General features: G+C 35.7%; 1 protein-coding gene across 9 annotated transcripts in view; it reads right to left on the reverse strand.

Moving 5' to 3' along the window:
- Positions 1–22,500, reverse strand: part of AP3B1 (adaptor related protein complex 3 subunit beta 1) — a 261,951-nt gene that overhangs the window by 31,878 nt on the left and 207,573 nt on the right. For all 9 annotated transcript variants that reach the window (XR_007461784.1, XM_049649702.1, XM_049649699.1 and 6 more), the window contains one exon: positions 5,440–5,671. Coding sequence is in view for 8 of the 9 variants with exons in the window: in XM_049649702.1 (XP_049505659.1) it covers positions 5,440–5,671 (232 nt within the window). In the remaining variant the exon portion in view is untranslated. The remainder of the gene's footprint in view (positions 1–5,439; positions 5,672–22,500) is intronic.

A 22,500-nucleotide genomic window follows, 5' to 3' on the forward strand; every position in this document is an offset into this window, starting at 1 on the left:
CAACGTTTTTTATTTATTTTTGGGACAGAGAGAGACAGAGCATGAACGGGGGAGGGGCAGAGAGAGAGGGAGACACAGAATCGGAAACAGGCTCCAGGCTCCGAGCCATCAGCCCAGAGCCTGACGCGGGGCTCGAACTCACGGACCGCGAGATCGTGACCTGGCTGAAGTCGGACGCTTAACCGACTGCGCCACCCAGGCGCCCCAAGTCTGCACATACTTCAAAGAACACATCCTGTTCCAGAAATATACCTCATCCTGAGAAATTTCATGTTTTACAGTATTGTCCTTATCGTTACTGAAAGTGAGAAAGAAATGTATTCCTGTTTGGAACAGCTGTAAAGGACTCACTTGGTGCTTTTAAGAGATTATGTACTTAAAATTGTGGAGTATTTACTCTAGATATAAAAAGTAAATTTAAAAAATTTCCCAAATTCCAACTGGAAATAAAAATCCAAAATTTAAAAATGCAAATTAAAGCAGAGCTGAAAAAAGAAATTAATTTGTATTCAGAAATTAACCAAGTTATAACTGGCATTATAGGAACCCAAATAAGTCTAAGTGCATGATTCAAAGACTTATTGGAAGAATATTTAGGAGTGGATTAGGTTATCATGAAAAAACAAATAAAAGGGTTTGGAATTTCTGAAGATTCATTTTTCGATTAACCAAGAATGGGAAATAGCTGTATCAATAGACGATACTGGTACTTTTCAATTGGCAATGCTAAAACTTAAGACAAACAACATTTTATTCTGCTATGACTCTAAAGTTTGGCTACACATGAGACTAGTGAAGGATCTGAAATATATACCTATTTAGTACAAATATTTATATATATGTTATATATTTAAACTGAAACCATCCACTTCTAATCTCCACTTTGCTCAAAGTGTTCAGTATAACTGCAGTCATACTGTACAGAAGCTTTCTATTTACCTTTATTCTGTATATATCTTATTATAGTTTTATTTCAGCAAGGGCACTCTAATCCAGTAGACTATGACTATCGAAGGGCTTATCGATAAATATGGTTTGCCATTTAATGCTAACCATGACAGAAATGATGGAACAGACAGGACAAAGAAGAATTCAATAAGGTTATTATATTAAGAAGTATGCTTATGTTTCATAGGTTCAATGAAGATCAGGCCTCATAGGAAGGTACTCGTTTGACGTTGATTTTAAAATGTTATGAGTTTGCTAGTGGTAGATGTATGTTGGTTTGCTGATTCTGATTTGAATTTCATTTGTTTATAAACCTAAAATTTATCAGGATGCTACACAAGTACCAGAAAACTTGTTGCCTAAATCTTTAGCAAACAGGCTTTATTGTAGAGCAAATAACTGTAATGATGCTTTTCTTGCATTTCTCCTAAAGCTACACCTTATCAGTTCACAGCTCTGTTAGTTACACTGATTAGTCATATTTTTAAATTTCTTTTTAATGTTTTTACTTATTTTTGAGACAGAGAGAGACACAGCATGAGCAGGGGAGGGGCAGAGAGAGAGGGAGACACAAAATCGGAAGCAGCCTCCAGGCTCCGAGCTCTCAGCACAGAGCCCGGTGTGGGGCTCGAACTCACAGACTGTGAGATCATGACCTGAGCTGAGGTCGGGCGCTCAACTGACTGAGCCACACAGTTGCCCCTGATTAGTCATATTTTTTATGATGAGTAAATCCTTAATGCTTTCTTCCCCCATAGATATACTGGGGTTTGGTCTTTTTGCAGCTGACACATTGGTAGCAAATGCTGTCATCTCCAAAACATGATGGTATTCGTGATTTAAATCTCTTTACATCATGTATCCTTGTATTTCGTTTGACAAAGTGACAGTTCTCAAGATGCCTTGTTGATAGCCCTTTGACTCAGTTTGGTACCATCTTCATTCTTAAGATAATTAACTGTGAGCTTAGCCCCACACTAATTCTGGAGGACAGCTCATGATCAATGGCATGTTTTATTACATGAATGCTTCAAGAGCAAAGTGATCAGCATAAAATTATTCATATAATGGATTTATATTATTTGAAGCCTACTACACTGGGAAAGTTTACTCAATTAGGCATCTGTATTTGGATACAGCTTCTGAATCAGTGCTATATACACAAAAGGGTTATACAGAAATGGCTGAAAAACATGGGCTTTATTATACCATACTATTAATAATGGAAAAAGAAATCACACAGGCTGGCAGAGACTTTGATGTGACACTTGTACAATAACTAGTAAAATATTAGCTGAACTCAAACTTGTCAATTGTTAACATAAAGCCAGTGAATATAGTGCTTACAGCTTAAGGCGTGTGTGTGTGTGTGTGTGTGTGTGTGTTGTGCGTGTGCGTGTGCATGTGTGTGTGCGTGTGCATGTGTGTGTTTTAAATCTCTTAGGTACTTGGTCTCTTTGGGAAAAATGGCATGGCACATTACTCCTAATACTCTTGTAGAGAATACAGTTTCATGCTAAAGGCAGGGCAAAATCCAGACAAAAGTCACTGTGTATTACAGACAAAAAGAAAACAGATTGGTGATAAATAAGAAAGCTGCTGGACTCCTTAACATATGCATATGTGCTTATTAAATAAGTATTTCGGTTTCCTCATTTCACAAAAAGATTAAAATACAGTATTTTTTCTTTGTTGCATTAAGATGTTTTTGGAGGACTAATTAAGATATACTCTGTAACTCTACTGTCATCTATTGATAAGAGACTAGGTAGTGTTACTGCACAGGAAAGAACTGTTTCTTTTTTGTGCCTTTTATTTATTTTATTTTTTATTTTTTTTCCAACGTTTTTTATTTATTTTTGGGACAGAGAGAGACAGAGCATGAACAGGGGAGGGGCAGAGAGAGAGGGAGACACAGAATCGGAAACAGGCTCCAGGCTCCGAGCCATCAGCCCAGAGCCTGACGCGGGGCTCGAACTCACGGACCGCGAGATCGTGACCTGGCTGAAGTCGGACGCTTAACCGACTGCGCCACCCAGGCGCCCCAGAAAGAACTCTGTTTCTTGAGGGTTTCAATAAAATGCCAACAAAAGGAATAAAACACTATGGTCATAAAAATCTGCCTAAGAAAAGAAAAGAAAAGAAAAGAAAAGAAAAGAAAAGAAAAGAAAAGCCAAGCCAAGCCAAGCCTATGGCTAGTACTGAGGCAATGGTATACATTCATATTTTATTTCCGTGTTAAGGCCATACTATGAAATTTATTATATTTATTTCTTCTATTCTACATAGGCCAATAAAAGGTCAACTCATCAACTCGTTATGCCAACTCAAAGAAACGTTAATACTGTTCTACTGTTTTAACCTTTGAATAACATTTTCAACCTTCAGACAATTCATTTATCAGCTGCTTGACATTTCTTACAACTAAACTAATTTTTTAACTAGGTAAAAAATGTTGGATTTTAAGCAATAAAAAAAGAACACAAACTGGGATATTTTAGAACTCCTTGGCAATGTAATGACTTCACGAAATAATTAAATAAAAATCAGGATACTCTGTATTCATTAAATTGTGCCTTAATTACCAAATTATTTTTAAAAGTATTAAGTGGGTTATGAAATCAAGTCACTTTAACTCTACTTTGGTTGCTTATAAACATCTACCATATGTCATCTATTAGGAATTGTTTTATTCCTTTGTGTAAAAATATAACACAATATATGACTTCCTTTGCTGAATGACTCATGAAAACTTACAGGAGAGAATTCAACAGTGTCAAAAAGCTCAGGTGAAGATGAAGAAAAACAGAATAGTTACTTGAAATAATGAGTAAAAGAAGGCACAGTTCCCTGCTTAAAAGGCTTTGAGCACCTAAAGTATTACAAAAAGGAACTATCTGGAACTGGATAGTATTTCCAGGATTCAATGACAGAAACCTTCTATCAGTTTTAATTGATATTATTGCCTGAAGTTTCTCCCAATGAAACTCTAGGACTGTTTCCACTTACATCAAACAGAAAAAATAGAGGTAAACATTAATTATAATCTTTAAACTCAAAATAACACACAATTGTTACACTTAATTTTTTTTAAAGTATTATTTCTGGCAAAATACTTAAAAAATGGAAGAAGATGACAGTTGGTGAGACAGTGTGATACAATGAGCACAGAGATCAGGTGGAAGGCACAGGCTGCATCTAAGGGCAGCCTCCTCTACACCAACTGGTGCTGTTGTATGTTGGAATAAAGGCACAATACTGCCAGATCTTGTGCTTTTTTCCAAGAAAAGTGAGGTTTTTGGGTTTGTTTTTTAATTTAAAAACATCTTGATTTCTATTTTTTAAAATTCTTTTCTTTTTAAAGAGTTTCTTCTTATTTATTTATTTGTTTATGAGAGAGACGGAGGGAGACCGGGAGAGAGAGTGCAGAGTCTGAAGCATGGTTTGAGTGAACCTGAAGCAGGGCTTGAACTCATGAACTATGAGATCATGACCTCAGCCAAAGTCGGATGCTTAAATGACTGCATCAGCCAGGCACCTCAAAACATCTTGATTTCTAAATGGTAGCAAAAGATTAAAAATATTTTAAAACATGAGGTGTATAAATACTAGTAATATACTATCGACTATTTTTTTTAAGTTTATTTATTTTGAGATCGACAGAGTGTGTACGCTCAATGGATAGGCAGAGGCAGAGAGAGAGAGAGAGAGAGAGAGAGAGAGAGAAAATCCCAAGCAGGCTCTGTGCTGTCAGCACAGACCCTGAGACAGGGCTTAATCTCACAAACCGTGAGATCATGACCTGAGCTGAAATGAAGAGTTGGACGCTTAACCGACTGAGCCACCCTGGTGCCCCTACTATGGGCTACTTTACACTGTATACCTGGAAAGGAAGACAAACAGAATAGTATAAGTCCTCTCAGCCTTTGCTCTCCTCACTTTGCAATTTATGGAATGTAAAAGGAAACAGGGAAGGGGAGCTATGACTCAAAAAGGCAGACTAAACTCAGGCAGGGAATGAAGTTGGCCAGGAAGAGAAACAGAGGGAAGGTGATGAAGACAGGTAAAATGAGAGGCAATTTTGATTCTTGAGATCCATCCTTTCATCAGTACTGGTACATACATGTTACCACTGCTGGCACCCAATTCACTAAGGGCAAAGAAGTGCATTCATTTTGTGTAATAAATTCAGTTTAAAAAAGGACACAAACGTAAACTGACTATGCTGACAAATATAGTCAATAAAATAATATGTATTCTACTTTACTTTTAAAATAAATGTAAAAACTGAGAACAAACTGAGGGTTGATGGGGGGTGGGAGGGAGGGGAGGGTGGGTGAGGGGTATTGAGGAGGGCACCTTTTGGGATGAGCACTGGGTGTTGTATGGAAACCAATTTGACAATAAATTTCATATATTAAAAAAAAATTAAAAAAAATAAAATGTATTTAATTATCAAATATAAAGTTTTAAATGAGAATTAATATTTACCTATTGTATTAAAAACATGCATTTGCATGCCTACGGGAAGTCTTTTCCCGCCTACGTGGATATTTTCTATCTTTCGATCAGTAGTATTATTCAATGTTATTTGTACAGAGACCATCTTATCACCAAAAATACAAGGTTGCCTTGGAAAGAAATAATGGGCAGCAAGTCCTTTTCCACTCATTCGATGAAGCAGCACATGAGTTTTCACTGGTACAAAGACAGGAGTACTGACCTATTGCACATTGGAAAAACAAAGAAAGATGAATTAGTAAATATAGTTACTCTCTTTGAAAATTGTAGGATATTAACTCCTATTTTCCCTTAAGTATTACATAAACCACAATAACAAATATCATACTCACAGATATTAAATCAGAAATTATATAAAAACGTAAAGAAAATGCCTCCAAAACAGCATTAAAATTTTTCTATACTCAACATATATTAAAATATTTTGACAATATATACCTAATATATGGGCATGGGGCATTAAAGACACGTGGTGAGATGAGCACTGGGTGTTATGTGTAGGGGATGAATCACTGGATTCTACTCCTGAAATCATTACTGCACTATATGCTAATGTGGATGTAAATTAAAAAAAAAAATTAATTAAAAAAAAGAAGAGAATAAGCTGTCTGTCATATATACAATTTTTTTTTAGAATTTATAAACTTTCTTGTTAGTTTTTTCCCTAGGTAAACTATATTTGGGCATCTTGCTTATTTTCTTTAGTTTTAATAATTTGTCAGTTGATTTTCTCAGGTTTTGGAAGATGGTATCACCTACCAAAAATTTCCAATCTCAACTCCTTGAACTTTTTTCACCTTGCATTTCTTTCACTATAAAATGAAGACTATAACCTCATTCAAGGTGGTTTCTTCCTTTGCTTTAATAATTAAAAAAATCTTCCCTACTTTGAGCTCAGATAACTATTCACTTACAGTTTCTTCTAGACCTTTCATGGTTGCAATTTTTAATTCGTGTGATACTGTTTTAAATGTATTGACCTCTAAATTTAATTTTTTTGGTCCAAATACTGAACCAATTGTCTGCACATGATTTAATGATTACCTTTTCCTCAGTGACCTGTCAATGCAAATGTTCTGATTATTTACATATTTGGAGACATTTTTGGCCCTGATCGAGCTGTTAAACCAGTACCACATTGTTTTATTTCTTACAGTCCTACATTATGATTCAATTATTTGGCAAAACATAGTGTCCTTTATCACTCCCTCCCCCCCCCCAATAGTATTTTCTTGGCTAATTATCTGTTTATATCCTTCCGTTGAATTTTAGCCTCTTTTAGTTAAATTCTCCCTACAATCCTGAGTGAAATCAGAGGAGCATATTAAATGAATAAACACAGTCCTTTCTAAAATCATGTGATGGCTATCTTTCCATTCAAAGTCAAAGTACTGCATGTGGCTTGACCTGACATGGGCTAGCTTTTTAAAAAAATCAATTTGTAATTAAACAGGCCTAATCAAGATTTTTTCCTAACAAGTGCACTCTCCCAACCTAGGCTTTCTATTATAATTGTGAGTACATATTAACCTATTCAATATGTTCACCATGCCACTGATACCTGACGAAATTAAAGCTTAATAATAATATTAGTAATTTAAGATTCATCAACAAAAATCCAAGAGTTAAATATCATATATACAAAATGATGGGCAGTGTCTTCTAAGCATCATTAGAATATAGCACTCCTTGTCCAAAAGCTCAATTTGTAAGAGTGAGCAACTTAAAATAATCATCTTAAAAATGCACAAAAGAGTTTATTTATAAAATACAACAAATAATTGAGTGGATTTAAAATTTTGGCTATATAAAATAATGGGGCAACTGGCCTATGCATTCTATTTTGGCCTTTTGATGATGATAGCAATCTAGCATTTTAAGTTTTCAAAACACTTCTTCTAAGCTGAGGTTCTTTTCCACGTAAAAAGATTATTTTCAGGGGCACCTGCGTGGCTCAGTCAGTTAAGCATCCAACTCCAGCTCAGGTCATGATCTCGCAGTTACTGAGCAAGAGCCCCGCATCGGGCTCTGTGCTGTCAGCACAGAGCCCACTTCATATCGTCTGTCCCCCCGTCTTTCTGCCCCTCCCCCTCTGGTTCTCTCCTCTCTCTCTCAAAATAAATAAATACACTTAAAAAAATCATTTTCAAAACTCTTCTGTTTCAATGCTCACTCTAAGTTCTATTTTCTTTACAAATTCTAGAGAGTTTATCAGCATAACCCAAGACAGAAATCCCTAGCAGGGAACATTCATTTACAGATATAATGAACATCATAAAAATAAGCAAAGAGATAAAGAATTTGTGTGTGTATGCTTGCACTAGTGTGTATATATATATATATATATATCTCATATTTATAAATTTATAATCTGCAAAAATCTTAAATTCCCATGTCATTGAGGCTACAATAATCAACCTTAAACACAAGCCTTTATCTGGATAATTATAGTTTTCAGTATCTCATGTTTATTCCATCAATTACATAATAACATACTGGAAACATACTGGTAATTCTTATTTTATTTTCTTCATTGTTGCAGAGACACAAGTCTCATTAAATCATTAAATACATGTTGATGCAGTCAGTTTTTCATCTATGAAAATTCATTAAAGTTTGAGCAACACATAATATGACAAAACAAAGTTGAAAGTTGGAGAGAGGCAAGTGTGGAGCAGTAGGAGAAAAGCAGAACAGAAGCAGGAGTTTGGTTTACACACAGCTAGGAATCTGCACTTAAACATAATATAAGGTGCTCAGAAATATAAGGAGCTTTATACTCTAAGTCACATAAGATTATCAACATGTCTTGGCTGGTTTATTCATTCTCTCTCAGTCTTACCCTGGGAAACACGGTACAAATATTTTTTTTTTTCCTACCCTGTCTCAAAATTCTGCACCTTTATTATAGTCATTAAAAAGATGTTAATGGATGTGCAAAGAAATAAATACATACTTTTCTCCACTCATTCTATCCACACTCAAATCAAGTTTAAGAAGCACTAATAAATTCAACATCTAAAAAAGGTCCTCTGTGACAATTCTCAAAGGTTATCTGTGATAATACACAGAGGTCTATGTTCTCTTCCCAATATAAGCAGCCTCATAAATGGCACTTCGTGGTAATAATACGTAGTTTTTAACTACAGACAAGGGCTAACTGGAAGTTTCATTTTTTTTCTTTTTAACGAATTTTCTAAGTTCATACAGATCATATAAAGTCTATTTCCCTCCACTATCTAGATGAATTACATAGGTGATATTTTGTTGAGTAAAACCAGTAGGTTCCATAAATCCTTCAAGAATTTCCATATGCAATACAATTAATCCTGATGGGAAAATAAGATTTTAGTTCAATAGTTTGTATATCAGTTATCTATATTCCAGAAACATATATGATCTGTGGCTGCTTCTATTCTAAGATGCTAAACACTGAGAATGGCTTTTCTGACTTCATATTTTATAAATATCAATAATCTTACTAAACATACAAAATAAAAGATAAAAGATAATAAATTACAGAAAGACCTAGATCTGGGCTGTGAAAACGAGGGCTTACGTTTAAGAAAACAGGCAGATACTTAAGGAGTATGAATAAAACAGATCATCTTGGGTAAGGGTTGGCACATTGTAGCCCACAAGTCACATGTGGCCTACTTCCTGTTCTATCAAGTCTGTATGGAACACAGCCATACTCATTCATTTACATATTGTCGATGGCTGCTTTTTTTGCTCTGCAATGGTAGAGCTGAATACTTACATACTTACTATTTACATACATATTTACTATCTGCACCCTTTACAGGAAAAGTCTGCTGGCCCAGGATCTAGGGGCACAGATGTTACATATTTCCCCCTCCCCTCCCCTTCTCTTGTTGGGAAATAATTCTCCATAGTCTCCCATGTTTGTGAACGTGTTCTGAGCAAAGGTGTTAATCTGGCTGTTCAAAATCTTTTCAAGGATGTTTGTATAGCAAACAGCCTTTGGAAACAGGAAAATGCCTTACTCTGGAGCAAAGTTTGGACAGATTTGCTAACAGCTCTTTATATCTTCTGTAAAGGTTCCTCCCTGTAAAGCAAAAGACTGCATGTAGTGTCATCACTTGGCTTTCATCATATCACCCTGTGGGAACTGGGGCTCAGAGAAGTGGCGCAAATGAGATTACTCTGGCTACTACTATTGCTGTGAGTAATACACTGCCCCTTGTCTTTGACACAGGAGTCTCATGTCTTTTACCAGTATCCATGAAATTGTCTTAGCAACTTGTTTGCTTGCAAGTAGGGTAACACCTCATGTCCTTCACAGTTCTTGGTACCCATTTTGTTTTGATCACTCAACATTTCCCAGATTCACTTAACTCCAAATAGCTAAATTCATTTTTAGTACAACTATCATAAAGAGATGTGTAGTGGCAGCTGACTGAGGGGTAGACACAGGCTAAAAATCCAACTTACATTCAAGGGTGTCTTTTTGGAATATGGCAGAGTAGCACCATATGAGGTAGTGGCTTTGCTAAAGAAAATACTACTTTACAAAGCAGAAACTACGTTTTTCTTCTGACTTTGATTTGTGAAAGTCCATGCTATGACTTGATTGTTTCTATGAATTTCCTAGGTATCAAGATGTGTTCTGACAGCTGACAACGAGATGTCAAGTAAGTTCTATGACACTAAAGACTAAGAATAATTAAAATGTTTCAGGGTTGCTTTTATCTAGGTCATGACTAAAGTCGTGGTCCTTTGAGGGAGCTTTCTGCTTAGTGTTTTTACCCTGTAGGATTATGTATGGGATTGTCTGCTTAACACACCCTACCATCTCCCAAGAGCCTTGCCACAATCAGTTCTTTAAGGAGCTCGCATGTTCTTATGCCACCTCGCGACCTGATCACAATTAATTGGTTCAGGAATAGACACCTGGCTCAATGCATTCCTTTCCCAAGATTTTTGGATTCAGGACCTGGTAAGTCAAACCTGTTTCTCTCAAGAGGTAAAATTTTGAGATTTAAAACTCTAATGTTTGTGGTCATATTTCCTGCCATACTGTTCAGCAAGAAATAAAGCAGTATCTAAGAAAAGCATAGTTGAGAGACAGAGTGTCCTGCTGGTATCTCTGGTCTTTATAGTTCTTGAATCTGACACATTCCAACCCTTGCTGAAGCTTGTTGTTTTGTGAAATACTCTAGCGTTCCTTCCTGTAACTTTTTTTTTTTTTTTTTTTGCTTAAGCTAGTTCAAATTGGGTTTCAATCTTTTAACTTCCCAACCAACTACTGGTCAGGATTAGTCAGATTTCATGACGCTATTCGAGGGAGCAGGGAATAAACTTCTAATGGGAGAATGTGCTCTCTTGCCCCTTTTCCTAAAGCCCTGGTTGATATGGAATGGAGAGATCAGAGACTCAGGTATGCCCTCTAATAGCTTGAACCATACGAATCTACCAACTCTACAGGTCGAAACAGTTGAATCAGCAACTCATATAGTTCAATCTAAGAACTTGCTTTGGTTCAAGACTACTTAGTCCTATCTTCAACAGAAAAGAGGAGTCCTTGATGTGACCATCCTAATTCACTGGAGCTCTACACTGAAGTTAGAGAGCAAAGCCCCTGCTAATAATAAGGTATCATGTTGCCTTTCTCTCTTCTCTGACTCTATATGTCCCATGGGCATCTTGGGGAAAAAGGTGGTCTTGTCCAAGAATTGAGTATTCCAAGGCCCCCTGCCCAATGAGATCATCACTGTTTCAAATGCAAAGTAACCACTCATCATTAACTTACTCGCTCTTTCAACTGAATTTATCGAGTTGTGCCAACCACTATACTAAGGACTATGATACAGAGACAAAGACAGAGTAAACCAGTCCCCAAGGAGTTTATTGTTTAGCTGGGGAAATCTAAGTAAATCAACAAATCATGTGATAAATGCCATGACAGCAATAAGCTTAGTACACTAAGAAAATATAAAAGTCATAGCTGGCACCTGAGGGAAGGATTGGGGAGAAATCCATAATTACCTGAATGAACTATGTAAAATCTGACCACTTGTCATTCCCTCTACTGTTACCATCCTGGTCTGATCTACCACCATCTCACATCTGGATTATTCCAAAAACCTTCTAATTGGTCTCCCTGTTTCTACTCTTCTACCCTACTGAGCACAGACTGAAGACAACAGCCAGAACGAATCAGTTAAAGTTAAAAATATGTCACCCCTCTGGTCAAAATCTTCCAATGGCTCCCAATTTCACTGAACTTTAAAAACCAAAAATCCCTATAAAGGCCTTTAAGATCCCTTTTGGCTTGGTCCCATTGTTTCTTTGACCTGATTTCCTATTACTGTTGAACCCATGACTCACTCCACTCAAGCTGTCCTGATTTCCTTGCTATTCCTTGCACACACCAGTAATGCTCCTACCATAGGCCCTTGGCATTGGTTCCCTCTTTCTGGAATGCCCTTCCTCCAGATACTCACAATGACTCAGTTGTGACTGATATTTGCTCAAATGTTACCTTCTTAATGAGGCTTAACCCATTTGCATTTCTCCTATCTGATTCCCCTTTTTCTTTTTTCCACAGCTACTTAATACCTAACACTACATAATTTGCTTATTATTATGTTTATTATCTGTCTCCCCATTTATTCCCCACTTTTATGTTCAATGTATAAAGCATAATTTTACCCATTTTCAGAACTCAAAGCATAATTTTACTATTTTAAATGATTACAGAGGTTTGTGGATAATGTACCCCTAGTGTTGGTCCTAAGTATACTTTATTTGATGCTGAGTGCTCAATTATAACACTGTTCCTACAAATACAACAGTCTTATTGGAGCACACTGTGGTGATAAGTGGAGGTTACCAATATTAATATTTGTTGGTTTCAGGATAACACTTGACTAGAAATTTTCTATTATATGTATGTGTAATTGTAAACAAATAAAAAAATACCGTATTTCCAAAAGGCACACAAAAGAACAACTTATTAATTAGAAGGACTTCTATGAAACAATCAATCATTTGCAGAATATCTAGTTTAAGGTAAAAGCATTACTTCCCATTAAATATTAAAACTTAAAAAAACTTACAAATGCAGGATCCTATAAAATACAATATTTGAAAACATTAGTTCTGATTTAATTATTTAACTATAATGTTCAAAAAATTAAAAAGCTAGCTGTATCATAAGGAAATGATATGGGTTATCTTCACTACGATTCTTGAGGCGGTAATTAGTTCAGTAACTGTAATAACTCTAAAATAAAAAGCCTCCTTCTAGAGTTAACAGAACAAAAAGCATCAAGTAACAATGAGATAATCCTCTACAAATCTTTACACAGCATATGTTTAAATAATAAAAGTCGTTTGTGTACTTTTTAGATGGTTTATGAAAATAACCAATCAATTCTGCAGACACAACATTATTTCTAAAGGAAATCTATGTGACTCATGATGCCTGTAGATACACAGAGACAAACCACACATATTTTATCAGTTTATTACAGTAAGCAAATAAGCGTGGAATGAGAGTGCACATAACTGTCTACTTAGCGCTTACTGAAACATTTATAAGAGCTGTTATCTCCCTAATAACAGACAGACAGCGTGCAATTTTAGAGAGGAGAAAAGCTTCATATTTTTTAACACTTCACTAAAAAGTAACTGAAGAGTGTAAAATGAAAAATACTCTGTGCAGTTAGCTGGTAATGGACCATATTATCAACTCAAGTTAGATTTATAGGATACAAACTAGTCACTAATAGTTATTTTATGACATAGCATGTCTGCTTTTTTTTGAGATTATTAAGATTAAAGTTGTAAAACTTCTTTTGAACATAGCCGTTCAAAATGATTGAATTATAAAATTTAAATGAGAATTGAAAAATAAAACACAGAATATCAAGTAAGTGCCTAAGAATAAACCTTGTTCAACATTTGCATTACTATTTCAAAGATAACACTTCCATGTAAAGCTTTATAAAACAATGTTTTTCAGCTTTTTATGCTTTAATCCACACTTAGTCACTTAATCATTTTTAAGTATTATCAATCTATTCTGTTTTTGGACTTCAAAAATATGAAGATCTGTAGTATATAAAATACTCTGTTTTGTTTGGCTTATTTTATAGCTGCATCTATTTAGATGTACAATTTATAAAAATGACCAGAAAATAGGTACAACAGAGATACAGTTTCACGTTTAAAATTAGTATTTTAACCAATGTCTCATGTGATAAGAGCTGTAATGCAGAAAGCTATAGTATTGTTTTATTTACCCAGTAAACTGTAGAAAGTGAGTCTATTTTACCTTTAACCCAAAGTATTGACACAATTACCTAGTATAGATAAAAAAAAAAGGGGGGAGGACAAATTTCCTTAACTCTTAGCACTAACTATAAACATAACTCAAGGAAATACATGTCTATCTTCCATAAAATACTGATTTTTTTTTTTAAAGTTTCATTTATCTATTTTGAGAGGGAGGGAAAGAGAGAGAGAATCCCAAGCAGGCTCTGCACAGTCAGCACAGTGCCTGATGCAGGGCTGGAACCCACGAACCATGAGATCATGACCTGAGCTGAAACCAAGAGTCAGATGCTTAGCCTAGTGAGCCACCCAGGTGCCCCCATCAAATATTACTTTAAATAAATGGTTTATAAGCCTAAAGCTAACCTCCTCCTTACATATGTAAATTTAGGTATTCTAGAAAGTAATCATGTTCATTTCTCATATTTTATTTTACAATCAGTATATATTATTAAAAACGAGACCTTTTTACCTTTTATTTTGGTAATAATCAATATATATTATAAAAAATATATTTGCAGAAATATCTGAATACATTGTCAACAAACATTTAATGAGTATCTTACTTCATGCATGGTGTTAAGCAGACATTAGCAAACTCAACCGTTGGACCAAATCCAGTCCACTGTCATTGGAACACAGTCATATTCCTTCATTTATATATTGTCTATGCCTGCTTTGTACTCCAGTGGTAGAGCTGAGGGGCTGTGGCTTGCGAAGCTGAAAATATTTACTATCTGGCCTGTTACAAAAAAAGTCTGCTGACCCCCTATTATAGGATGCATTCAGTTCATATGGATGTTGAGATGAAGGGGAAATTACTTTCTAATAATATCCCATTCTTTCTCCTCTTCAAAGGTAAATCCATAAGCTTCACTGTCAATACATTTAATGCTTTTTATAAATCTGAAATCCAGAATGATGCTCATGTTCTTTTACTTACCACTTTCATGAAAAATAGTTCCAGAACCATGGATAAAGACATGTTATTCTATTCTTAGGTATGTTCTGCTTTTTTTTTTTTTTTAATTTCCTTTCTTACTTTTGGTTTAAGGGTGCTAAGTGTTTTCAAAGTGTTTAGCAAAAATGGTTACAATAATTGGTTACAATAAATTTCATTAGAACCAGATTTTACATAAGTACAAAACAATTATGTGTTGTGTTATCTAACAGATATGATAATCGTATGATCTTAATAGTTCTGTTCCTTTCTCTGATAATATCAATGACATAATATAAAAAAGAAAATGTTAGTGCCCTCTTCCATTGTAAACAAGCTCAGAACCTTGAATTATTTTCAATACCTTCTTTATTTCCAGCAGTTAGTTGACAAGTTTGAAGTCCTTTGTTTTCATTTCCTTCTTTCCTGTCCATCTATCACCAGCTTAGGTCAGGTTATCATTCACACTTAAAGCATTTTTTAAAACATTTATATAAAATAGCAAAAGTAATGTAAGTTTATTGAAAATAATTTCAAACTATGTGGACAAATAAATAAAATCCCCCTCAGATTTAACCATAATTTACAATTTGGTGTCCTTCCTAATCTTTTCCTCTCTTATTTCTGCTTGTCCATTCAACTTGGTCTCCTTGTCTTTATTTTTTAAGTTTATTTATTTTGAGAGATATATATAGAGAGAGATAGAGATAGAGATAGAGATAGAGATAGAGATAGAGAGAGAGAGAGAGAGAGAGAGAGAGAGGGAATCCCAAGGAGGCACCACAATGTCAGCACAGAGTCCAACACGGGGCTCAAACCCACAAACCGTGAGATTATGACCTGAGCCAAAATCAAGAGTTGTATGCTTAACCGACTGAGCTACCCAGGCTCCTCGGTCTCCTTTTCTTTAGATTTATTATACTCCAATCTGCACCACACATTTTCCTAGAGTGAAAAATCATTTTCCTAAAGTGCTCAACCCCCTATGTGCTCAGCAAACTGGTGGAAAGTGCCAGGTTTTGAAGCCAGATCGACTTGAGCTGAAACTCTGGCTGTGCAGCCTAACAACTCTTACTTAACCCTATGACACTGGAAAAATTATGCTCTAGATCTCAATTTTCACATCTGTGAAATGGGGAAACTGCTACTTATCTTTCAGGTTGTTATAAACCTAGGCCCAACATAAAAAAAATCCAAAGGAGTGAAGGGCCTGAGAAACATGACAGGAACAAGTAAGGAGGTAAGACAAGATTTCAGAGTTGAAAGTACTGAAAGAGTGTGTAGGGCTGAAATCTAGTACGGGTGAAAGTTACCAGAACTGAACAGATGAACATGCTGTGAGGTTACAGCTGTACAGGTTGTTAAGATGTACATGGAGATCTCCCAGATAATGGTGGGCTGGAGAAATTATATGTAAGATGCCAAGATCTTCACTGAACACGGGTAGTGATTAAGAGATTCCAAGATGAGAATGACGAGGAAGGGAAGAAGGTACGATGGGATGGAGGTCAAAACAGGAAGGAGTATGAGGATGACAAGGGAATGACCTAGAAGTAACACTTGGGAGCCTCACGCAAATAATCTTGCTGGTAATAAGTGATTTTGTCAAAGACAGAATTATAGAGCATTATGAGTGAGGTCATGCTGAGAATGCTTCCAGTAGGACACTGGGACAGAAATGGTGGTTCTCAGAGAGAAACTACGCTATATAATATTACTTTGTAAAAGTACGTGAGAGAAATTAGTAGCTCTTCTACATAGTTTACAGAGGGACCACTCCATCTACACATTGGCCATGCTACTTCCACTTAAATGAACTGTAACTTAGGGGACAGAGGGATATGGATCTCATCTAGATGAAGTCCTAGAGGAAGGAAAAGAAGTACGTCTTAGTTGATGTACAAATTGGAAAGGCAGTTTTATTATGGCTACTTTAATTTTAAATAACAGGTCCCTCTAGGAACCCCGTCTCCAAATCTGATGGAGGTAGAAAGCATCCTTTCACATCACAGATGCCACACATACTATAAGTTGCTGAGGAATTCCTGACACAGGGTGAGGATGGGAAATAGTCCTTTGAGACCTAAGAACACACACACACACATTTTTTTTTCTGATCTGTGCATAAATATTTTAAATTCTTCAGCGAGGAAGTAGAAATGGGAAGGAAAACTTGATTTATGACGCAGGAATCCAAGAGTCTTTGGAGTTCACGTCTGTGGTAGCAAAGCCCCCTGATGAGCCACCCTTCTCTTCATGAAAGGAACTTGACTATGAATTTTTCTGGATCAAATCCTGGGATTAGGGTCTAGATGGCACTGGCTCATGTATTGTCAGCTTATACCTATTTTTGGCATGTGAACCATTTTTCTTCAGAAGCAACAAAGGCTATGACTTATTGTCAAGCAGAGTTATGGTTAGCAGTAGTTAAGAAAGAAAACACTCGATTTTAAGTTAGAAGACCTTCAAGTTACTTGATGAGAAGAAAATCATTTAGCTTCTCTGGGCTTGAATTTGCAAAATAAAGGGTAACACTACCTAACTCATTAGATTTTAAAAGGACACAGTGAGAGGGGTGCCTGGATGGCTCAGTTGGTTGAGCGTCAGACTCATGATTTCGGCTTAGGTCATGATCTCACCATTTGTGGGTTTGAGTTCTACAACAGGCTCTGCGCTGGGCATGGAGCCTTCTTAAGATTCCCTTTCTCCCTCTCCCTCTCCCCTGATTGTTCTTTCTTCCTCTCTCTCTCAAAAAAAAAAAAAAAAAAAGATATAGTCTAGTCAGTTACTGCATATGTAAGTATTTTGTAGATAAAAGTGCTCTTTAATTATTATTAAAGTTAATGTTTATTTGCACAAGTGAAAAAAATAGTGGCAGGACTAAGATTGGAATTTAATATTTTTAAGTGTCATTTCTGTCAAGCAGTAAGCTACAATTCCTTTCTTAATAAATACAAAGTACTCCTTATGATAAAAGGAAAAAAAAAAAGATCAGCGTGCAAACTGGTGGGAGATTTTTTTTCTCACCTTCAGAGAACTACAGGAAGTGGCAGAACCAGTATTTATTATTTCTTTCCAAAGATGATTAATAATTGAGTAAACTACCTTAAATATGATCTTAATTGTGAATCAGTATCCTTAGTCAAAAGAATTTTTGAAAGCAAATCAATAAAATGAGATTAGAATTATGCTTAAAATATCAGTTCTCTAATAAACTAGGTATGTGTAAGTGGATTTCAAGTGATAATTTCATAAGCACATCAAAAAGCAAAGGAATCTCAAGAGAAATCTGAATGCTATAACATCAGAGGAAGACTAACTACTATGCTGAGATATTTTATATGTATTTCATCAGTGTTACAGCGTTAATAAAACCTCTACTATCGACATAGCTATCTTCAGCACTGAAATTAGAGAATCCCACTTTTATTCTAGTTATAAGGAATTAACTCCTAGAATTTGAACATGTTGAAAAGAACAATGCAGACTATCACTTAAAAAAACAAAAACAACAACAAAAAACAATGAAGGTAACCTAAGGCACCTGGATGGGACACTAGGCGAGATGGTAAGGGACCTGGGTTGGAGTTTCAACTCAGCCATACACTGGTAGTGAGACCTTACCTAAATCATGTCACTTAGCTTGTTTTTCCTTTTCTGTAAATTGGAGCTAATTATACATATCCTGTCTGTTTCACTGAGTTCTTGTGAGGATAAAATGAGATTGTATATGTGAAACTGATTTTTAAACTGTTCAATAAAGGCATTATTGGGATTATTAGTAAATTGAGTTTTCAGTCAACGTTAAAACACCAATCTGTCAGATAACATAGGGTCATCAGGTTAGAAGTACATATCAAAAAGCTGAATCACCATTGGAGAAGGGCTTTTAAAACAATATTGCTGTATTTATTGATAGTACCATCCAAAGGCCTTTTAAAAAGTAATCCCTTCCCCCATGTCCTTTTTCCCCCCTCTCTGTTAGTTGTGGGTGAAGAGGACCGTTCTCTAAAAGGTTTCTAAATGATGTTGATGTTAAAAAATATAGTATCACCATTTAACAGCCTTTTAAAGAACAGTCCCTAGTATAGTCTTTGTTAACAACTAAGGGAGGAAGGGACTATTTTTTCAAAGGCTTTTAGAGGATGTTGTTAAAAGAATATATAGTGACATCATTTAAAAGCCTTTTAAATAATAGTTCTTCTTCCCTCCCAATTGTAATGTCCTTGGCTTTCATTTATTTTGTACTACAAGCTGAAAATGGACATGCCAACATATTATTGGCCACGGCAGGCATTTGTTGGATGGAGAACGATGTATTGCTTTTAAAAAGGTCGCTGTCCAGAAATAAATCCAATTCTTTAAGAACATAGTACCATTTCTACACAGGATATTGCCCACCTACCTTATCATTGAGTTGTAGTATCTTTTGCTTGTTTTCTCTGAATTTACTGAAGAAGATATCATGAAAACAGGAAAGAAGTCATAGGTAAGTCATTCCAAGATTTCCTGTGGCGTGAATATAGTCCTACCATCCATCCATCCACCGCTGCTTGAGTTAACTCTCCACTCAACTTACAACAAAGCCTAACTTTAGCTCCTATTCTGTCTTTCTTAAATTATTTATGCCCACTATTCCTCTCATTTTAGACTTTACTCCACCAGGAGATAGCAGTGGACACTTAGGGATCCTCTCCACATTCCACTCCCAATGACAGGACAAATTAAGTCAATCATTTAGTTTAAACACAAAGTCAGACAGCCAGTAAGCTTTGAGAAGATTAGCTCTGACTATCTTTCACATAAAAAAAGAACTAATTCCAGTGGTATAATTATAGGATATGAAACAATTTTCTGTCTCTTCTTGCGTTGAGTCTTTTCAGAAAACTGTCATTTTAAGAACAGGTATTCCTACACCTAAAACACTTTGATAAAAAAAAACACAAGCCTTTAAAAAGTCTAAAAGCACAGCCCTCCAAATATACTGTATTTCAATTCTAAATTTTAGTGTGCCCCTCATTTTTTGCCAGTCTTGCACACAGAACTCACTTGTTAGCTCTTCATAATTAAGTCACAGTAAATCATCTGATTTGAAATATCAAATACTACCCCCCAACACATTGCTCAGTTCAAGCCTCAATTTGTCCACACAATTCTTCCTGAACCTACTCCAGCCCATAATAATAGCCACATTTGATTTTGACATTTCCTATAATTTACTTTTCATATTATTACTTTTATGCATTTCATGTTATAATGACTTTATTTTTACGCATTAGGTAAAAATTACCCAAGTGCTAAGCCTGGGCAATAATTTCTTTTGTTTTTTTTTTGCATAATTTCTAAAAAAATATAAGTATTTTTTTTTTTTTTTTCACAAAAGGCTTATGCAGTGACTCAGTTTCGAAAGCTTTTTAGCTTCCAGCCCTTGAATGGGAAATGTCACCATGTCTGGCAGTAGTTTCTCATTCATTCCCCCAAAAACAGCACTGAAATACAAAAAAAATACACACACACACACACACCTTTTGAATTGTGTTGCCTTAACAGCACAAGTGAGCTATTTGTGCCTAAATTATATCTGTGCCTAAATCATATTTGATATTTTATAGGAAACAGTTAAATATTTTAATATTTATTTTTAAGTATTTATTTTTGGGAGAGTGCAAGTGGGGGAGGGTCAAAGAGAGGAGATAGAGGATCCAAACTGGGCTCTGTGCTGACAGGGTGACCGCAGCAAGCCTGATGTGGGGCTCGAACTCATGAACCATGAGATCATAACCTGAGCTGAAGTCGGATACTCAACCAACTAAGCCACACAGGTGCCCCTAAAATATTTTAAAAACTGAAAAAAACTTCATGTCATTTGAAATGTTTTCATGATCTATTGAGATAAATCAATGTTTCACTGAGAAATACTATCATAATTTTGATTCTCATAAATGAAAGTTGGTAAGATATTGAAATAAAAATTCTAACTTAAAGAAACATCAAAAAGGTAACAATAGGAAGATATAAATATAGAAAATTTACTCTCACATGACTGATCTTAAATTTTGAATTTCTCTTAATTTGAGTGGTTATGACTAGAGTTTAAGTAAAACTGCCTGCTGCAAATAAGAATTGCTTGGTTGGGCAGCTGGTCATAAACTCCACAGCAGGGCTCCATCTGAATTCTAGAAATAATAGTGAGTGATCACCATGGTACAACCAATATCAAGATCAAAGAGGACATGCTTATGTGTGGTGCTGGGCTCTGGTTTTCCATCAGAATTATCTCCACGAATGCCATGGCCCTATCCTTCCTCTCCTCTGCCATCTCACAGGTGAGGTATGAGTATCTGAGTCATTTTTCTCTTTACAGGTTCTACAAGTGAGGTGGTATACAGAATAATGGCCCCCAAAGATATCCAAGTCCTACCCCATAGAACCTATGAATATGTAACATGCATGATTAGGGGGAATTAAGGTTGCTAATCAGCTGATTTTGAGATGGGGAGATTTTCCTGATTATCCAGGTGGGCCAGGGTCATCATACAAGTCTTGTAAGGATAAGTTAAGGAGGAAGGAGAGTCAGTGTTAGAGTGCCACAGTGTGAGTACAACTCCATCAGTCATTCTGTGGAAGATGGAAGGGGCCATGGAGCCAAGGAATGTGAGCAGTCTCTAAGAGTGGGGAAAAGTCAAGAAAAAAGGATTCTGAGAGCCTTCAGAAAGAACACGGCCATGCTGATACCTTAATTTTAGCCCAGTGAGGCCCATTTTGGACTTCTGAACTGTAAGAGAATAATCAATTTGCATTGTTAAAAGCTACCCAGTTTCTGGTAATGTATTACAGCAGCAATAAGAAACCAATAAAGGTAACTGTGATATCTAGTTAAAAATTACTGTTTCAAATTCTTGTGTCGTAAAACCTATCTGTGGAGTCTATGGTATATGTTTGCATACATCTTTCAATGGCTGATCTGTGGTTTGAGAGGCATCAAAAATTCTGCCTTCCCTATAGTATATTCTCACTAGATTTAAGTTTCAACTAGCAAAGACACTAATAAATTTAAGTGGCTCTCAAACCTGGATAGTTATTTGTCACAATCATTTAGAGGACTGGTTTTTAAAAATTCCCTCTCCTAAATACCCCTACCTATTTTTAATGATCACATTGAGTTGGTTTTGATGCATTTGGTTAAATGATAGGTACTGAGAACCAATGAAAAACACAAAAAACGAACTGTCTTCTAAAGGCTCCAATTTAACGTACTGCATATTATCTGAGACTACCTCTTAATCTTCTTTAGTTCTTATTTATAAGTCTTCCTGATAATAGATGCATATAGGAACATTTTACCTGAGTTCTACAGAAGCAAAAGGGGATTTTTTAAACTAGTAGTAGTCGTCACAGACATTTGGCACAAAGCAGAGAAGTTTCAAAGGGGAAAAAGGAAAGAACAAGAAAAATATGAGAGGGTTTCGGTGGGGCAGAACAAGTTTAGGATAATGAAAACCTCGGTTAGGGAAAGAGAGTGGGTAGCTATTAAAAGAGCAATAATCCTAAAGAAACTCTCAAATGTTACATTTTTTTTCTAGAGCCATCTTTCTCTGAAACAAACACAATAAAAAAGTCAGATTTTTTAAAAGGTTATGTATACTATGTCTCCGGATCCAGATTCTTAAGCACTTTGCAACCATTTATGTCAAAGTTAATGTTATAATTGCTGGGATAAATAATGCAGGTGTACCCGAGGGTGCTTATGCAACGAAGAAAAGTGGAACCACCAGAAATATAAACAAATA

This window comes from Panthera uncia (genome assembly GCF_023721935.1).
Source record: "Panthera uncia isolate 11264 chromosome A1 unlocalized genomic scaffold, Puncia_PCG_1.0 HiC_scaffold_17, whole genome shotgun sequence".
Classification (NCBI taxonomy): Eukaryota; Metazoa; Chordata; class Mammalia; order Carnivora; family Felidae; genus Panthera; species Panthera uncia.